Source organism: Cherax quadricarinatus, chromosome 64 (genome assembly GCF_038502225.1).
Source record: "Cherax quadricarinatus isolate ZL_2023a chromosome 64, ASM3850222v1, whole genome shotgun sequence".
NCBI lineage: Eukaryota > Metazoa > Arthropoda > Malacostraca > Decapoda > Parastacidae > Cherax > Cherax quadricarinatus.
The window spans coordinates 3,269,446-3,290,287 of NC_091355.1; the positions used below are offsets into that span (position 1 = coordinate 3,269,446).

The 20,842-nt window shown below is 40.1% G+C and overlaps 1 protein-coding gene across 4 annotated transcripts in view; it reads left to right on the forward strand.

The window, feature by feature from the left end:
* The window catches only part of mle (dosage compensation regulator mle), an 80,296-nt gene that overhangs the window by 37,700 nt on the left and 21,754 nt on the right, over positions 1-20,842 (forward strand). For all 4 annotated transcript variants that reach the window (XM_070098725.1, XM_053792807.2, XM_070098724.1 and 1 more), the window contains 8 exons: positions 5,348-5,545; positions 6,974-7,303; positions 13,950-14,147; positions 14,265-14,514; positions 15,638-15,732; positions 16,122-16,334; positions 16,774-16,948; positions 17,217-17,393. In XM_070098725.1, the coding sequence (XP_069954826.1) occupies positions 5,348-5,545; positions 6,974-7,303; positions 13,950-14,147; positions 14,265-14,514; positions 15,638-15,732; positions 16,122-16,334; positions 16,774-16,948; positions 17,217-17,393 (1,636 nt within the window). The remainder of the gene's footprint in view (positions 1-5,347; positions 5,546-6,973; positions 7,304-13,949; positions 14,148-14,264; positions 14,515-15,637; positions 15,733-16,121; positions 16,335-16,773; positions 16,949-17,216; positions 17,394-20,842) is intronic.

Consider the following 20,842-nt stretch of genomic DNA (forward strand, 5'->3'; position numbering starts at 1 on the left):
TTCATCACCTAATCTTTTGTTATCCTCATAACCTTACTCTTTCCTGTATTCACCTTTAATTTTCTTCTTTTGCACACCCTACCAAATTCATCCACCAATCTCTGCAACTTCTCTTCAGAATCTCCCAAGAGCACAGTGTCATCAGCAAAGAGCAGCTGTGACAACTCCCACTTTGTGTGTGATTCTTTATCTTTTAACTCCATGCCTCTTGCCAAGACCCTCGCATTTACTTCTCTTACAACCCCATCTATAAATATATTAAACAACCACGGTATATATATATATATATATATATATATATATATATATATATATATATATATATATATATATATATATATATATATATATATATGCATATATATATATATATATATGCATATATATATATATATATATATATATATATATATATATATATATATATATATATATATATATATATATATATATATATATATATATATATGAAGAGCAGAATATATGGAGAGTAAAAGAAAGGTAAAGAGAGTGGTGAGAGAGTGCAAAAGGAGAGCAGATGATAGAGTGGGAGAGGCACTGTCAAGAAATTTTAATGAAAATAAGAAAAATTTTGGAGTGAGTTAAACAAGTTAAGAAAGCCTAGGGAAAATATGGATTTGTCAGTTAAAAACAGAGTAGGGGAGTTAGTAGATGGGGAGATGGAGGTATTAGGTAGATGGCGAGAATATTTTGAGGAACTTTTAAATGTTAAGGAAGAAACAGAGGCAGTAATTTCATGCACTGGTCAGGGAGGTATACCATCTTTTAGGAGTGAAGAAGAGCAGAATGTAAGTGTGGGGAGGTACGTGAGGCATTACGTAAAATGAAAGGGGGTAAAGCAGCTGGTACTGATGGGATCATGACAGAAATGTTAAAAGCAGGGGGATATAGTGTTGGAGTGGTTGGTACTTTTGTTCAATAAATGTATGAAAGAGGGGAAGGTACCTAGGGATTGGCGGAGAGCATGTATAGTCCCTTTATATAAAGGGAAAGGGGACAAAAGAGACTGTAAAAATTATAGAGGAATAAAGCTTACTGAGTATACCAGGAAAAGTGTACGGTAGGGTTATAATTGAAAGAATTAGAGGTAAGACAGAATGTAGGATTGCGGATGAGCAAGGAGGTTTCAGAGTGGGTAGGGGATGTGTAGATCAAGTGTTTACATTGAAGCATATATGTGAACAGTATTTAGATAAAGGTAGGGAAGTTTTTATTGCATTTATGGATTTAGAAAAGGCATATGATAGAGTGGATAGAGGAGCAATGTGGCAGATGTTGCAAGTATATGGAATAGGTGGTAAGTTATTAAATGCTGTAAAGAGTTTTTATGAAGATAGTGAGGCTCAGGTTAGGGTGTGTAGAAGAGAGGGAGACTATTTCCCGGTAAAAGTAGGTCTTAGACAGGGATGTGTAATGTCACCATGGTTGTTTAATATATTTATAGATGGGGTTGTTAAGGAAGTAAATGCTAGGGTGTTTGGGAGAGGGGTGGGATTAAATTATGGGGAATCAAATTCAAAATGGGAATTGACACAGTTACTTTTTGCTGATGATACTGTGCTTATGGGAGATTCTAAAGAAAAATTGCAAAGGTTAGTGGATGAGTTTGGGAATGTGTGTAAAGGTAGAAAGTTGAAAGTGAACATAGAAAAGAGTAAGGTGATGAGGGTGTCAAATGATTTAGATAAAGAAAAATTGGATATCAAATTGGGGAGGAGGAGTATGGAAGAAGTGAATGTTTTCAGATACTTGGGAGTTGACGTGTCGGCGGATGGATTTATGAAGGATGAGGTTAATCATAGAATTGATGAGGGAAAAAAGGTGAGTGGTGCGTTGAGGTATATGTGGAGTCAAAAAACGTTATCTATGGAGGCAAAGAAGGGAATGTATGAAAGTATAGTAGTACCAACACTCTTATATGGGTGTGAAGCTTGGGTGGTAAATGCAGCAGCGAGGAGACGGTTGGAGGCAGTGGAGATGTCCTGTTTAAGGGCAATGTGTGGTGTAAATATTATGCAGAAAATTCGGAGTGTGGAAATTAGGAGAAGGTGTGGAGTTAATAAAAGTATTAGTCAGAGGGCAGAAGAGGGGTTGTTGAGGTGGTTTGGTCATTTAGAGAGAATGGATCAAAGTAGAATGACATGGAAAGCATATAAATCTATAGGGGAAGGAAGGCGGGGTAGGGGTCGTCCTCGAAAGGGTTGGAGAGAGGGGGTAAAGGAGGTTTTGTGGGTAAGGGGCTTGGACTTCCAGCAAGCGTGCGTGAGCGTGTTAGATAGGAGTGAATGGAGACGAATGGTACTTGGGACCTGACGATCTGTTGGAGTGTGAGCAGGGTAATATTTAGTGAAGGGATTCAGGGAAACCGGTTATTTTCATATAGTCGGACTTGAGTCCTGGAAATGGGAAGTACAATGCCTGCACTTTAAAGGAGGGGTTTGGGATATTGGCAGTTTGGAGGGATATGTTGTGTATCTTTATATGTGTATGCTTCTAGACTGTTGTATTCTGAGCACCTCTGCAAAAACAGTGATAATGTGCGAGTGTGGTGAAAGTGTTGAATGATGATGAAAGTATTTTCTTTTTGGGGATTTTCTTTCTTTTTTGGGTCACCCTGCCTCGGTGGGAGACGGCCGACTTGTTGAAAAAAAAAAAAAAAAAAAAAAAAAAAAATATATATATATATATATAATAAAAATATATATATTTTTTCTTTTTTTTTTTTTTCAAACAAGTCGGCCGTCTCCCACCGAGCCAGGGTCACCCAAAAAAGAAAGAAAATCCCCAAAAAGAAAATACATTCATCATCATTCAACACTTTCACCACACTCACACATTATCACTGCTTTTGCAGCCTGGTCCAGCAACTGGCTCCTTGAGTTTAACCCCGCCAAATGCAAAGTCATGAAGATTAGGGAAGGGCAAAGAAGACCGCAGACACAATATAGTTTAGATGGCCAGAGTCTGCAAACCTCACTCAAGGAAAAAGATCTGGGGGTGAGTATAACACCGAGCATATCTCCTGAGGCGCACATCAATCAGATAACTGCTGCAGCATACGGGCGCCTGGCAAACCTACGGATAGCGTTCCGATACCTCAGTAAGGAGTCGTTCAAGACTCTGTATACCATTTACGTCAGGACCATACTGGAGTATGCAGCACCAGTTTGGAATCCACACCTAGTCAAGCACATCAAGAAATTAGAGAAAGTGCAAAGGTTTGCAACAAGACTAGTCCCAGAGCTACGGGGATTGTCCTATGAAGAAAGGTTGAGGGAAATCGGCCTGACGACACTGGAGACCAGGAGGGTCAGGGGAGACATGATAACGACATATAAAATACTGCGCAGAATAGACGAGGTGGACAAAGACGGGATGTTCCAGAGATGGGACACAGACACAAGAGGTCACAATTGGAAGTTGAAGACTCAGATGAATCAAAGGGATGTTAGGAAGTATTTCTTCAGTCATAGAGTAGTCAAGCCATGGAATAGCCTAGAAAGTGAAGTAGTGGAGGCGGGAACCATACATAGTTTTAAGGCGAGGTATGATAAAGCTCATGGAGCAGGGAGAGAGAGGACCTAGTAGCAATCAGTGAAGAGGCGGGGCCAGGAGATATGACTCGACCCCTGCAACCACAAATAGGTGAGTACACACACACACACACACACACACACATACACATACACACACATACACAAAAACTGGAGGACCAAGCAGGGATAACAGGGAAGGCACTACAATGGATCAGGGAATACTTGTCAGGAAGACAGCAGCGATTCATGGTACGTGGCGAGGTGTCAGAGTGGGCACCTGTGACCAGCGGGGTCCCGCAGGGGTCAGTCCTAGGACCAGTGCTGTTTCTGATATTTGTGAACGACATGACGGAAGGAATAGACTCTGAGGTGTCCCTGTTTGCAGATGACGTGAAGTTGATGAGAAGAATACACTCGATCGAAGACCAGGCAGAACTACAAAGGGATCTGGACAGGCTGCAGACCTGGTCCAGCAATTGGCTCCTGGAGTTCAATCCCACCAAGTGCAAAGTCATGAAGATTGGGGAAGGGCAAAGAAGGCCGCAGACGGAGTACAGTCTAGGGGGTCAGAGACTACAAACCTCACTCAAGGAAAAAGATCTTGGGGTGAGTATAACACCAGGCACATCTCCTGAAGCGCACATCAACCAAATAACTGCTGCAGCATATGGGCGCCTAGCAAACCTCAGAACAGCATTCCGACATCTTAATAAGGAATCGTTCAGGACCCTGTACACCGTATACGTTAGGCCCATATTGGAGTATGCGGCACCAGTTTGGAACCCACACCTAGCCAAGCACGTAAAGAAACTAGAGAAAGTGCAAAGGTTTGCAACAAGACTAGTCCCAGAGCTAAGAGGTATGTCCTACGAGGAGAGGTTAAGGGAAATCAACCTGACGACACTGGAGGACAGGAGAGATAGGGGGGACATGATAACGACATACAAAATACTGAGGGGAATTGACAAGGTGGACAAAGACAGGATGTTCCAGAGATTGGACACAGTAACAAGGGGACACAGTTGGAAGCTAAAGACACAGATGAATCACAGGGATGTTAGGAAGTATTTCTTCAGCCACAGAGTAGTCAGTAAGTGGAATAGTTTGGGAAGCGATGTAGTGGAGGCAGGATCCATACATAGCTTTAAGCAGAGGTATGATAAAGCTCACGGCTCGGGGAGAGTGACCTAGTAGCGATCAGTGAAGAGGCGGGGCCAGGAGCTCGGACTCGACCCCCGCAACCTCAACTAGGTGAGTACAACTAGGTGAGTACACACACACACACACACACACACACACACACACACACACACACACACACACACACACACACACACACACACACACACACACACACACACACACACACACACACACACACACACACACACACACACACACACACACACACACACACACACACACACACACACACACACACACACACACACACACACACACACACACACACACACACACACACACACACACACACACACACACACACACACACACACACACACACACACACACACACACACACACACACACACACACACACACACACACACACACACACACACACATACATACATACATACATTCATTGCTCTGCTTTCTCGTCCAAGCTTGCATTTGTGTAGATAAAATGAATGTACTAATTTTTTAAAGTAGTGAAACAGTAATTTAAGGAGTGAAACAATCATTGGTTAAAGTAATGAAACTTGCACTTATCATACAATTAGCTGTTAATGAACTAATGAATAATACATTATCCCTTTTCTCCTCAGCTCTCTTTGGATCAGATTAGTGCTGATTTGCAAGGAGTTCATAAGGACCGCCTGCAAACTGACCAAACATTACAGTCACTAACTGAACAGAGAACCCAGTTACCTGTGTACAAAATGAAGCAGGATATAATGGCTGCCATTTATGAAAATCCAGTTACTATCATTAGGGGCAACACAGGCTGTGGTAAGACAACTCAGGTAGGTATTCATTCCAGTTTAATTTATTGATTGAAAAATAGTCTGTGATGTCATCCAGTTATTAGATAACATGCTTTACTCAACAACAGTATGGACAATCTCGAGAAAATATCTGATGAGTATTCCTGTATTAATTTTTTTGTTGTTGAAATAAAGTACAAAATGCAAGCAAACCATATTTTAGGACAGAAAAGAAATATAATGATATGGTAGTGACTGTAACTATTGGTTGGTCATGTGTTAAAAGAACACAAAAGAGTTAATATTGCAACTGCAAGAGAAGCAATAGGACTGAATAACAAGTTTTTCAAATGAAGTTTAAAGCCAGTTTTACCGAATGCACTAACACACTCTAAACTTGAATTGTTTAATGTTATTCAAAACCTCATTCTGTCTATCGAACTTGCAGGCCTGGAGAACGTACAGGAAGCATTAACTTCCTCTGTGGGGAAGGGGGAGTTTTATCTAAAACACCTTAAATTCTATTCCATGTAGTATATATGTGTGAGCTTGGGTGGTGAATTATCGACAATATGTTAGGCAAAAGAACACAAGTGCATCTGATGTGACATTGTGGGAACTGCCAAGGACCTGGAGAGTGAAATGCGGCCACAATAAAATGTTGCATTATTGCACTTGTTTTTTTTACTTAACATGGATGGTGAACGATTCAACAAGGAGACAGCTGAAGGAAATGGAAATGTCATGTCTGAAGGCAATCTGTAGTGTGAATATTATGCAGAGAATCAAGCTTGAAAATTAGGTGTGGATTTATTAAAAGTATTATCCAGAGGGCTGAGGAGGGGTTGTTGAGGTGGTACAGACATTTAGAAAGGATGGAACGAAATAGAATGATTTGGAGAGTGTATAAATCTGTAGTGGAAGGAAGGTGGGGTAAGGGTCATCCTTGGAAAGGTTGGAGGGAGGGGGTGAAGGAGGTTTTCTGTGTGAGGGGCTTAGACTTCCAGCAAGCATGTGTGAGTGTGTTAGATAACGAGTGGAGACAAATGAGTTTTATGACGACATGCTGTTGGAGTGTGAGCAAAGTAACATTTATGAAGGGATTCAGGGAAACTGGCAAACTGGACTTAGAGTCCTGGAGGTGGGAAGTACAGTGCCTGCACTCTGAAAGGTAGGGGGTGTTGATATATCTTGTCTCTGGCAAGACAGTGATGGAGTGAATGATGATGAAAGTGTTTATTCTTTTTTTGGGTCACCCTGCCTTGGTGGGAAATGGCCAATGTGTAATAAAAAAAATATATCTTACTATAGGTGTGGTAAAGGTTTCTGGAATGCATCTTCCCAATATCTAATTGTATGGCATAGCTTCTTCTTTGCATATATCCTTCACATATGCCAAAAGCTTATCTTTACTACATTGGTAAATAGAATGTTTGTACAGTACCTGATTAGTTTTTCTTCCAACAGGTTTGTCAGTTTATCTTGGATGACTACATTCAGTCAGGATCAGGAGCCTACTGCAATATAGTTATCACACAGCCACGTCGTATATCTGCAGTGTCTGTTGCTGATCGTGTTGCCTGTGAGCGTGGAGAAGATACTGGTAATAGTGTTGGATATTCTGTACGGTTTGAGTCTGTGCTTCCAAGACCATATGGTGGAATATTATTCTGTACTGTTGGAGTTCTGCTGAGAAAGTTAGAAGCTGGACTGAGAGGTGTATCTCATGTGATTGTTGATGAAATTCATGAGAGAGACATCAACACAGATTTTATACTTATTGTGTTACGTGATATGGTAAGTTGTTTCTCATATCCTATACTTATTAGAATCTGTATCAGTGTAGATAGGGAAGCCTTATTCATACACTTTATGTATTCATTGTGAATGGTCCCATTCATGCTACTGTTACTACTTTATTCATTACCAATAATAGGATATTGGAAATTGTATCCTCATTGTCATATCAAATAGAAAAAATTACTACTGTTATGTTTGTAGTCTATGAAATGATGATTTTTTCACTCAAAAATATTTACCCCATGCTGACCTGAGAAGAAACATGACAACTGTAATTCTTCATTTACACTATTTCTCATAGGATGACCCTTCAAGGAAGGTGCCTTGATGGCAGTGAAGGGCTCTTGGTTTTAGGAATTGGAGCCATCCTCCTCTTTCTTGGCCCAAATCTGATTGTCTCCCATTCCCGAAGCACTATATGACCCCTACAGGTTTAGCACTCCCCATGAATAAAATAAATACAATGATCATATGATGAGCATGGGATGCAGAATGAACTAGCTGCTTATGCACCTAGAGGAGGAAAAGGTACTGTAGGTGATGTGTTAAGGCATCTGTGGAAAGAATAAGTTTATCTGTGGAGGCAAGAAAGGGAATGTACCTGAGTGTAGTTGTACCAATACACCTTCTCCTCACTTAGTGACTTACTCATTTACCGATGACTTGGACTTATGACGGGCTTTCTGACCAGTATACATGCCTAAATAATATAGGATATTAGAGCTGATTTCCTATATTCTGTTTATTACAATATATGTACAGTATACTACTGTATAAACATTTAAAAATATACCAGAAATGTTATAAATGGTGCAAAGGTGACATTAAAATAATATCAAAGATAGTTGTCACAAACCTACTACCATTATAGTATACTCCTCACTTAGCGACGAATTCATTTACCGACGTGGTCTTAGAAACAGAACTCCGTCGTTAAGTGAGGAGAGGCTGTACTTTTATATGAGTGCGAGACATGAGCTTTATATGTTGCAGTGAGGAGGAGGCTAGAGACAGAGATATCATGTTTGAGGGCAACAGTTACCCTGCTCACATGCCAACACTACTATTTAACATGCTCATGCAAGCCTGCTGAATGCTCAAGCCCTAAAACTCATAGCTCTGTTTGAGTATTTTCAAGGTGATTTTCCTGATTATATTATATACATTAAGCAGTTTTTCTTCTTTCTTTCAACAAACCGGCCATATTCCACTGAGGCAGGGTGGCCCAAAAGGAAAAATGAAAGTTTCTTCTTTTACATTTAGTAATATTGCCGGGAGAAGGGGTTACTAGCCCCTTGCTCCTGGCATTTTAGTCACCTCTTACAACACGCATGGCTTACGGAGGAAGAATTCTGTTCCACTTCCCCATGGAGATAAGAGGAAATAAACAAGAACAAGAACTAGAAAGAAAATAGAAGAAAACCCAAAGGGTGTGTATATAAATGTTTGTACACGTTTGTACATGTATTCTTGTGTGTAGTAGGTTGGTAGACAGCAACCACCCAGGGAGGTACTACCGTCCTGCCAAGTGAGTGTAAAACGAAAGCCTGTAATTGTTGTACATGATGGTAGGATTGCTGGTGTCTTTTGTCTGTCTCATAAATATGCAAGATTACAGGCATGTCTTGCTACTTCTACTTACACTTAGGTCACACTACACATACATGTACACGTTTATTTATACACACTCATCTGAGTTTTCTTTGATTTTATCTTAATAGTTCTTGGTCTTATTACTTTTCCTTTTATATCCATGGGGAAGTGGAATAAGAATCTTTCCTCCGTAAGCCATGCGTGTTGCAAAAGTCAACTAAAATGCCGGGAACAATGGGCTAGTAACCCCTTTTCCTGTAAAGATTACTAAAAAGAATAATAAGAAGAAAATTGTCAAAGTGGGAAGTCTGAATGTGTGTGGATGTTGTGCAAATGATAAGAAAGAGATGATTGTGGATGTTATGAATGAGAAGAAACTGGATGTCCTGGCTTTAAGTGAAACAAAGCTGAAGGGGATGGGAGAGTTTCAATGGAGGGGAATAAACGGGATTAGGTTAGGGGTTTCAAATAGTTAGAGCTAAAGAAGGAGTAGCAATAATGTTGAAGGATAAGTTATGGCAGGAAAAGAGGGACTACAAATGTATAAATTCAAGGATTATGTGGAGTAAAATAAAGATTGGATGTGAAAAGTGGGTTATAGTAAGCGTGTATGCACCTGGAGAAGAGAGAAGTGTAGAGGAGAGAGAGAGATTCTGGGAAATGTTGAGTGAATGCTTGGGGAGTTTTGAATCAAGTGTGAGAGTAATGGTGGTTGGGGATTTCAATGCTAAAGTGGGTAAAAATGTTATGGTGGGAGTAGTAGGTAAATTTGGGGTGCCAGGGGTAAATGTAAATGAGGAGCCTTTAATTGAGATATGTGTAGAAAGAAATTTGGTAATAAGTAATACATATTTTATGAAAAAGAGGATAAATAAATATACAAGGTATGATGTAGCACGTAATGAAAGTAGTTTGTTAGATTATGTATTGGTGGATAAAAGGTTGATGGGTAGGCTCCAGGATGTACATGTTTATAGAGGGGCAACTGATATATCGGATCATTATTTAGTTGTAGCTACAGTTAGAGTAAGAGGTACATGGGAAAAGAGGAAGGTGGCAACAACAAGTAAGAGGGAGGTGAAAGTGTATAAACTAAGGGAGGAGGAAGTTTGGGCGAGATGTAAGCGACTATTGGCAGAAAGGTGGGCTAGTGCAAAGATGAGTAGTGGGGGGGGTTGAAGAGGGTTGGAACAGTTTTAAAAATGCAGTATTAGAATGTGGGGCAGAAGTTAGTGGTTATAGGAGGGCGGGGGCAGGAGGAAAGAGGAGTGATTGGTGGAATGATGAAGTAAAGGGTGTGATAAAAGAGAAAAAGGTAGCTTACGAGAGGTTTTTACAAAGCAGAAGTGTTATAAGAAGAGCAGAGTATATGGAGAGTAAAAGAAAGGTGAAGAGAGTGGTGAGAGAGTGCAAAAGGAGAGCAGATGAAAGAGTGGGAGAGGCACTGTCAAGAAATTTTAATGAAAATAAGAAAAAATTTTGGAGTGAGTTAAACAAGTTAAGAAAGCCTAGGGAAAGTATGGATTTGTCAGTTAAAAACAGAGTAGGGGAGTTAGTAGATGGGGAGAGGGAGGTATTAGGTAGATGGCGAGAATATTTTGAGGAACTTTTAAATGTTGAGGAAGAAAGGGAGGCGGTAATTTCATGCACTGGCCAGGGAGGTATACCATCTTTTAGGAGTGAAGAAGAGCAGAATGTAAGTGTGGTGGAGGTACGTGAGGCATTACGTAGAATGAAAGGGGGTAAAGCAGCTGGAACTGATGCGATCATGACAGAAATGTTAAAAGCAGGGGGGGATATAGTGTTGGAGTGGTTGGTACTTTTGTTTAATAAATGTATGAAAGAGGGGAAGGTACCTAGGGATTGGCAGAGAGCATGTATAGTCCCTTTATATAAAGGGAAAGGGGACAAAAGAGATTGTAAAAATTATAGAGGAATAAGTTTACTGAGTATACCAGGAAAAGTATACGGTAGGGTTATAATTGAAAGAATTAGAGGTAAGACAGAATGTAGGATTGCGGATGAGCAGGGAGGCTTCAGAGTGGGTAGGGGATGTGTAGATCAAGTGTTTACATTGAAGCATATATGTGAACAGTATTTAGACAAAGGTAGGGAAGTTTTTATTGCATTTATGGATTTAGAAAAGGCATATGATAGAGTGGATAGAGGAGCAATGTGGCAGATGTTGCAAGTATATGGAATAGGTGGTAAGTTACTAAATGCTGTAAAGAGCTTTTATGAGGATAGTGAGGGATAGTGAGGGAAATTTTTTCCCAGTAAAAGTAGGCCTTAGACAAGGATGTGTGATGTCACCGTGGTTGTTTAATATATTTATAGATGGGGTTGTAAGAGAAGTAAATGCGAGGGTCTTGGCAAGAGGCGTGGAGTTAAAAGATAAAGAATCACACACAGGGTGGGAGTTGTCACAGCTGCTCTTTGCTGATGACACTGTGCTCTTGGGAGATTCTGAAGAGAAGCTGCAGAGATTGGTGGATGAATTTGGTAGGGTGTGCAAAAGAAGAAAATTAAAGGTGAATACAGGAAAGAGTAAGGTTATGAGGATAACAAAAAGATTAGGTGATGAAAGATTGAATATCAGATTGGAGGGAGAGAGTATGGAGGAGGTGAACGTATTCAGATATTTGGGAGTGGACGTGTCAGCGGATGGGTCTATGAAAGATGAGGTGAATCATAGAATTGATGAGGGAAAAAGAGTGAGTGGTGCACTTAGGAGTCTGTGGAGACAGAGAACTTTGTCCTTGGAGGCAAAGAGGGGAATGTATGAGAGTATAGTTTTACCAACGCTCTTATATGGGTGTGAAGCATGGGTGATGAATGTTGCAGCGAGGAGAAGGCTGGAGGCAGTGGAGATGTCATGTCTGAGGGCAATGTGTGGTGTGAATATAATGCAGAGAATTCGTAGTTTGGAAGTTAGGAGGAGGTGCGGGATTACCAAAACTGTTGTCCAGAGGGCTGAGGAAGGGTTGTTGAGGTGGTTCGGACATGTAGAGAGAATGGAGCGAAACAGAATAACTTCAAGAGTGTATCAGTCTGTAGTGGAAGGAAGGCGGGGTAGGGGTCGGCCTAGGAAGGGTTGGAGGGAGGGGGTAAAGGAGGTTTTGTGTGCGAGGGGCTTGGACTTCCAGCAGGCATGCGTGAGGGTGTTTGATAGGAGTGAATGGAGACAAATGGTTTTTAATACTTGACGTGCTGTTGGAGTGTGAGCAAAGTAACATTTATGAAGGGATTCAGGGAAACCGGCAGGCCGGACTTGAGTCCTGGAGATGGGAAGTACAGTGCCTGCACTCTGAAGGAGGGGTGTTAATGTTGCAGTTTAAAAACTGTAGTGTAAAGCACCCTTCTGGCAAGACAGTGATGGAGTGAATGATGGTGAAAGTTTTTCTTTTTCGGGCCACCCTGCCTTGGTGGGAATCGGCCAGTGTGATAATAAATAAAATAGTGAGGCTCATGTTAGGGTATGTAGAAGAGAGGGAGAATACTTCCCGGTAAAAGTAGGTCTTAGACAGGGATGTGTAATGTCACCATGGTTGTTTAATATATTTATAGATGGGGTTGTAAAAGAAGTAAATGCTAGGGTGTTTGGGAGAGGGGTGGGATTAAATTATGGGGAATCAAATTCAAAATGGGAACTGACACAGTTACTTTTTGCTGATGATACTGTGCTTATGGGAGAGTCTAAAGAAAAATTGCAAAGGTTAGTGGATGAGTTTGAGAATGTGTGTAAAGGTAGAAAGTTGAAAGTGAACATAGAAAAGAGTAAGGTGATGAGGGTATCAAATGATTTAGATAAAGAAAAATTGGATATCAAATTGGGGAGGAGGAGTATGGAAGAAGTGAATGTTTTCAGATACTTGGGAGTTGATGTTTTGGCGGATGGATTTATGAAGGATGAGGTTAATCATAGAATTGATGAGGGAAAAAAGGTGAGTGGTGCGTTGAGGTATATGTGGAGTCAAAAAACGTTATCTATGGAGGCAAAGAAGGGAATGTATGAAAGTATAGTAGTACCAACACTCTTATATGGATGTGAAGCTTGGGTGGTAAATGCAGCAGCGAGGAGACGGTTGGAGGCAGTGGAGATGTCCTGTCTAAGGGCAATGTGTGGTGTAAATATTATGCAGAAAATTCGGAGTGTGGAAATTAGGAGGTGTGGAGTTAATAAAAGCATTAGTCAGAGGGCAGAAGAGGGGTTGTTGAGGTGGTTTGGTCATTTAGAGAGAATGGATCAAAGTAGAATGACATGGAAAGCATATAAATCTATAGGGGAAGGAAGGAGGGGTAGGGGTCGTCCTCGAAAGGGTTGGAAAGAGGGGGTAAAGGAGGTTTTGTGGGCAAGGGGCTTGGACTTCCAGCAAGCGTGCATGAGCGTGTTAGATAGGAGTGAATGGAGACGAATGATACTTGGGACCTGACGATCTGTTGGAGTGTGAGCAGGGTAATATTTAGTGAAGGGATTCAGGGAAACCGGTTATTTTTATATAGTCGGACTTGAGTCCTGGAAATGGGAAGTACAATGCCTGCACTTTAAAGGAGGGGTTTGGGATATTGGCAGTTTGGAGGGATATGTTGTGTATCTTTATACGTATATGCTTCTAAACTGTTGTATTCTGAGCACCTCTGCAAAAGCAGTGATAATGTGTGAGTGTGGTGAAAGTGTTGAATGATGATGAAAGTATTTTCTTTTTGGGGATTTTCTTTCTTTTTTGGGTCACCCTGCCTCGGTGGGAGACGGCCGACTTGTTGAAAAAAAAAAAAAACATGTATGTGTAGTGTGACCTAAGTGTAAGTAGAAGTAGCAAGACGCACCTGAAATCTTGCATGTTCACGAGACAGAAAAAAGGACACCAGCAATCCTACCATCATGTAAAGCAATTACAGGCTTTCGTTTTACACTCACTTGGCAGGATGGTAGTACCTCCCTGGGGCAGATACTGTCTACCAACCTACTACCTAGGACATTAAGCAGTTACTCTGTGTAAATAGATAAGTGTCAAAGATGTTAATTGTGAATATGTGCTTTTCATTACAGGTGCGTGCTTTCCCAGATCTTCGCATAATTCTCATGTCTGCAACCATCGATATTTCACTTTTCTCAGAATATTTTGCTAACCCATGTCTGATTGAGGTACCAGGACGAGCCTACCCTGTACAGGAATATTACTTGGAGGATTGTATTGAGCTTACAAAGTTTATACCCCCTCCTGATACTAGAAAACGTAATAAAAAGGTTAGTGTTAATTCTAGATTAAAAAGTAGTTAGGCTATAGTACTTTGGACTATATAGTCATAGAATAATACTAATACAAAGGGAAATGGAAACTTATATTAACTGTTATTATTCTAGGAGAAGGATGAAGAGCTTCCAGGGGATGAGCCAGAAGAGAACCTGAATATTGTCAGCTCAAGTCATTATTCAGATGCCACTAGAAAATCTTTGTCCATGATGAACGAGAAGGATTTGAGCTTTGAACTGGTAGAAGCTTTACTGAAATACATAGACACACTTACTACCCCTGGGGCTGTACTGATATTCCTTCCTGGCTGGAACCTCATCTTCAGTCTCATGAGACACCTGAAGCAACACCCAGTTTTTGGTAGGGTTTTATTACTACCGTATGTTATCTTGTTTTCATTTTTGGACACTAACATTTTGAAAAGTTGATGCTTAAAATCTGACAAGATTATTACATGCTGTAATGCTTTTGAGTTTGTAGGAGATGAGTTTTCCTATTTAGTTATTTAACCCTTTGAGTGGCCATCATGTAGGTCTGTGTTATTGTTGCTGGGGTCCCTCATGTAGATCTATGTTTTGAGCAGAGCTCCTTCAGATAAGCTGTGAGCAGTAAATTTGGCCTAGATTGGAGAGAATGGGTGTGTGGGGTGAGTGTGCACAGTATAAAAATAATTCTGCCCCACGTGGTGCATGATGGGAAGAATAAAACTGATCTTGTGTTTGGTTTAAAATGGCGACTTTGAGGCATTTTCTATCATGGTTTTATGGTTTTATTGACTGTTTCTTGGTATCATTTGATAAAATAGAATATACACTACTGCAGTATTCCTTCTTTATGTTCTTATGAAACTGATTTCAGAACTGAAAGTACGTAGTTTGAAAATGGGCTCAAAGTAGCAGAAATATTAAATTTTTTCTGATTTTCTGAGGTGGTTGTGTCATAACACTTTCTCAAGTTATTCATATTTTTTATTGTTTTTAATGGCTTTCTTATTTTTGTTTGTTTGGTATAGTAAATACTGATATTCTTTTTCTAATTGGGTCAGTTCTCCAAATCCTACAAAAGTTTTTTTTTTTTTTTCATTTCTGCTGTGTAGCAGAAAGGCAGTATATAGTGAGTGAAGAAAAGTATAGTGGTATTGGTACTGTAGTGGGGATGAATGGCTAATTGGTAGGGGCAGTCTTAGTTGGTGATAAGGGGAGTTTAAAGTAGTTTGGGATGCTTCATATCTTGTAATGGGCTTGTTCATTTTCCTTCAGTGTCATTCTCCTCAAATATTTCTTAAGTTTGTCATTTCTCAAGTTTTTTCCTTACAAGATATGCAGTTGCTTAGATGAGAAGGATGACTTAAGAAAAACTGGTTACATAAATCTACCTAGCCTTCAGGTCTTTGTCCTTTATTTTTTTTATGTCCAGTTTAGCTAATACTTCTGGAATGAATATTTTGCTGTGTACATACTAATAAAAGTTTTTATTCATACAGGGGGACATCAGTACTCTGTGTTACCTCTGCACTCACAACTTCCACGAGAAGATCAACGCAGAGTGTTTGACTCTGTTCCAGATGGTGTTAGGAAGGTAATACAGTTTTAGTAACTTGCTTTGTGAGGCCTGTGTGACATTTAATACTCTTTTGTCTTGCTCATGATGCCTCCTCTGCACATGCATGGTATACCTGCTGGGAAGACACTTTGTCTGCCCAGACCAGAAGCCTGCCAGTTTAAATATGGCACTAGTCAGAGAGTGACATAGTGGCTGCTTGCTCCCTTGTGTACACTACCACTTGTATAATAAACAGGGACTTACACATGTGATTCATTAACACTGATCATCTTGGTGAACCCATGATATATGATAATATCAAAGGGCATGATAACTTTACATGTATATAAGGTTTATCATCCAGGTATTTAACATTTTTTACGATTTACATCTTAGATGACTAATGATATCTGATAATTCTACAGATTATCCTGGCAACAAACATTGCTGAGTCTTCCATCACTATCAATGATGTTGTGTTTGTGATTGACTCTTGCAAAGCAAAAATGAAACTCTTCACATCACATAATAACATGACCAACTATGCAACGGTGTGGGCTTCACGAACCAACTTGGAACAACGTAAAGGTCGAGCTGGAAGAGTCAGGGCTGGCATTTGTTTTCATCTCTGCACTAAGGTATTGTATTACTATTTAATACATTACTAATTTATGCTATAAAATTAAAGGCAAGTTATTTAGATATTTTGCATGTCACTTTTTTTTCGTAGAAAAAAATGCTCAGTCAGTACCAACAGGTGCTGGTAATTTTCTTGAAAGGAAATGTATTGAAAAGCCTTGAGCCCTGCTAATTGTGTTTGAAGGGCTGTTAACTGTATGATGAAATTAATTTATATTTTTTTGTAAATGTCGTCATACCTTCACTGTGTTGCCTGTAATTCCTTCTGTCAGCCTTTTTCTTCTAGGTTATTTTTATTATCACAACCTAAGTCTAGTACAGTAATTTAATTAAGGGTGACTTTTGTCGTGCTTTGGAATTATAATGAGGTGGTGCTTCATTTCCATAAGCTGTCTGGTTTACAGAATTCAGTCCTCTTATAGAATTTTTTTCTTTCAGGCTAGATATGATAAACTAGATGAACACATGACGCCAGAGATGTTCCGCACACCCTTACATGAAGTGTCCCTCTCAATCAAGCTTTTGCGTCTAGGATCCATTGGAGAATTTCTGTCCAAAGCTATTCAAGCTCCACCCATTGATGCTGTTATTGAGGCAGAAGTCACACTAAGAGGTAGAGTTGATTTTTTTAGCAGTCTGTCAAAGAATAGGGAACAATGCTTCTCCATTTTTTAGCAGTTTGTCAAAGAATAGGGAACAATGCTTCTCCATTTTTTAGCAGTCTCTCAAACAATAGGGAACAATGCTTCTCCATTACTTTGCTTGCCACTGACTTGAAACATAACAGGAAAAACGTATAACATAAATTATTGCAGCAAATGTTTAGGAATTATTGTTATTACTATTTATGTCAACGGATTACAGTACAAAACTACTTTCAGAGATGAAGTGTTTGGACAGCAATGATGAACTAACCCCTCTTGGACGTATCCTGGCAAGACTACCAATAGAGCCTCGCCTGGGAAAGATGGTGATCCTGGGTTGTATTTTCTTTTGTGGTGATGCCATGTGTACCATTGCTGCACACAACTCTACTTCTCCTGAAATTTTTATCATCCGTAAGTGTGATTAGCTTGGTGGTGGTGACTTGTAGTTTCTGGGCTACAAACAGCAATAGTTTGACTGATTAAGCAGTTACCCTGCCTATCGAGCTGCTATTTACTCCATACTAGTACCCTGCCTGTCATGCTGCTATTAACTCTATACTAGTACCCTGCATATTCTGCTGTTTACTCCATACTAGTATCCTGCCTATCATTCTGCTGTTTACTCCATACTAGTATCCTTCCTGTCATGCTGCTGTTTACTCCATACTAGTATCCTGCCTGTCATGCTGCTGTTTAGTCCATTCTAGTACCCTGCATATCATTCTGCTGTTTACTCCATACTAGTACCCTGCCTGTCATGCTGCTGTTTACTCCATACCAGTATCCTGCCTGTCATGCTGCTGTTTACTCCATACTAGTATCCTGCCTGTCATGCTGCTGTTTACTCCATACTAGTATCCTACCTGTCATGTTGCTGTTTACTCCATATTAGTATCCTGCCTGTCATACTACTATTTTTATTATAATCGTACCATCCATCATTTCCACATGAAGACATTTCCATACTTTACCTTATATTTCATATTGGCTTGTCTAAGTAAGACACATAGGCAACATTTAGGCATCTTAATTCCGAAACCGTCCTGCCAAGTGAGTGTAAAACAGAAGCCTGTAATTGTTTTACATGATGGTAGGATTGTTGGTGTCTTTTTTCTGTCTCATAAACATGCAAGATTTCAGGTACATCTTGCTACTTCTGCATACACTTAGGTCACACTACACATACATGTACAAGCATGTATATACACACCCCTCTGGGTTTTCTTCTATTTTCTTTCTAGTTCTTGTTTATTTCCTCTTATCTCCATGGTGAAGTGGAACAGAATTCTTCCTCCGTAAGCCATGCGTGTTGTAAGAGGCAACTAAAATGCCGGGAGCAAGGGCCTTGTAACCCCTTCTCCTGTACAAATTACTAAATTTAAAAAGAGAAACTTTCATTTTTCTTTTTGGGCCACCCTGCCTTGGTGGGATATGGCCGGTTTGTTGGGAAAAAAAAAATCCAAAACGTTTTGCCTACGCAGCAGGCTTCTTCAGTTGAGTACAGAAAGTAGGCAGGAGCAGTAGAGATGTGAAGATGATGTAATCAGTCCATCACCCTTCATTGAAGATGGACTGACAACTTCAAATCTACATCTTCAAGGGTGTAAAGTAAAAGGACACAAGTGCAACTAATGTGACATTTTATTGTGGCAATGTTTCGCTCTCCAGGAGCTTTATTAAGCCATTACAAACAATACATGGACACAGAGGGTATATAAAGGCTCAGAGTGAGGTGCAATACTAGTGAGGTACCATTTCGATGTTCACTAGTGGTAGTAGTAGTAGTGACAAAAGTAATACAATATGGTAGAGCAATTAATTCGTACATGAGTAAAAGGATATAAAAGCTATTACTTGGGTAACATAAAAATAGGTTGGACAAATATAGACTGGAAAGAGGCAGCTTGTTTCAGTGTTCACTTTCTGTAATGTGCTTTGTGTAGTATAACAGGAGGGACTATGTGATGGCAGGGTTTACTGTTTTCAGGAGGATTCTTGCTAAGACTTCGGAGATGGTGAAGCTGCCGTTGTTTTGTTTAATTGTATTCGAAACAGCGATCAGTGCTGATTCGAGGCACTTGCGTCTGCGGAAATTAGTTTCTTTGATCACTAATTGGGCGTCTCTGAATTTCATGAGATGATTGGTGGAATTTCGGTGTTGTACACAGGCGTTGTTCAAGTTATCGTTCCTACATGCATAAATGTGTTCATTGAGGCGGGTGTTGAGGTTTCTTGCTGTTTCACCTACGTAAATCTTGTCACAGCCTCCACAGGGTATAGTGTAAACTCCTGCATTGACTGGTTCGTGGTGCTTGGATTTTGTCCTGGTTAGATCCTTTATTGAAGTGCTAGAAGCGATGGCGACTCTGGTGTTAGCTTGTGAAAGTACAGTGGACCCCCGGTTAACGATATTTTTTCACTCCAGAAGTATGTTCAGGTGCCAGTACTGATCGAATTTGTTCCCATAAGAAATATTGTGAAGTAGATTAGTCCATTTCAGACCCCCAAACATACACGTACAAACGCACTTACATAAATACACTTACATAATTGGTCGCATTCGGAGGTAATCGTTATGCGGGGGTCCACTGTACTTTTGAGACGTTCAGTGCAACCTGGCTGTTGGGAAGAATTATAACTTTGTTGGGAGTGGTGTGGATGCGTGGAGAATTAATGATCTGAAGAGCTCTTTTCTTTCCGTCTTTGATGAAAAAAGAAGGAAAATGTAACTTAGTGAATGTTTGGTGAATGTATGTACATTCCTCGTCAAGAAACTCAGGACTACAAATTCGGTATGCTCTTAGGAAAAAAACAATAAAAATGATCTCACACACTTCTATTCCAGTCAGGATACCAAGACCAAAAGAGGCATCATCATCGGGTTTTTCCTAAGAGCATACCGAATTTGTAGTCCTGAGTTTCTTGACGAGGAATGTACGTACATTCACCAAACATTCACTAAGTTACATTTTCCTTCTTTTTTCATCAAAGACTTCAAGAAAAGAGCTCTTCAGATCATTAATTCTCCACGCATCAACACCACTCCCAACAAAGTTATAATTCTTCCCAACAGCCAGGTTGCACTGAACGTCTCAAAAGTACGTTCACAAGCTAACACCAGAGTCGCCATTGCTTCTAGCACTTCAATAAAGGATCTAACCAGGACAAAATCCAAGCACCACGAACCAGTCAATGCAGGAGTTTACACTATACCCTGTGGAGGCTGTGACAAGATTTACGTAGGTGAAACAACAAGAAACCTCGACACCCGTCTCAATGAACACATTTACGCATGTAGGAACGATAACTTTGAACAACGCCTGTGTACAACACCGAAATTCCACCAATCATCTCATGAAATTCAGAGATGCCCAATTAGTGATCAAAGAAACTAATTTCCGCAGACGCAAGCGCCTCGAATCAGCACTGATCGCTGTTTCGAATACAATCAAACAAAACAACAGCAGCTTCACCATCTCCGAAGTCTTAGCAAGAATCCTCCTGAAAACAGTAAACCCTGCCATCGCCATCACATAGTCTCTCCTGTTATACTACACAAAGCACATTACAGAAAGTGAACACTGAAACAAGCTGCCTCTTTCCAGTCTATATTTGTCCAACCTATTTTTATGTTACCCAAGTAATAGTTTTGATATCCTTTTACTCATGTACGAATTAATCGCTCTACCATATTGTATTACTTTTGTCACTACTACTACTACCACTAGTGAACATCGAAATGGTACCTCACTAGTATTGCACCTCACTCTTGAGCCTTTATATACCCTCTGTGTCCATGTATTGTTTGTAATGGCTTGATAAAGCTCCTGGAGAGCGAAACGTTGCCACAATAAAATGTC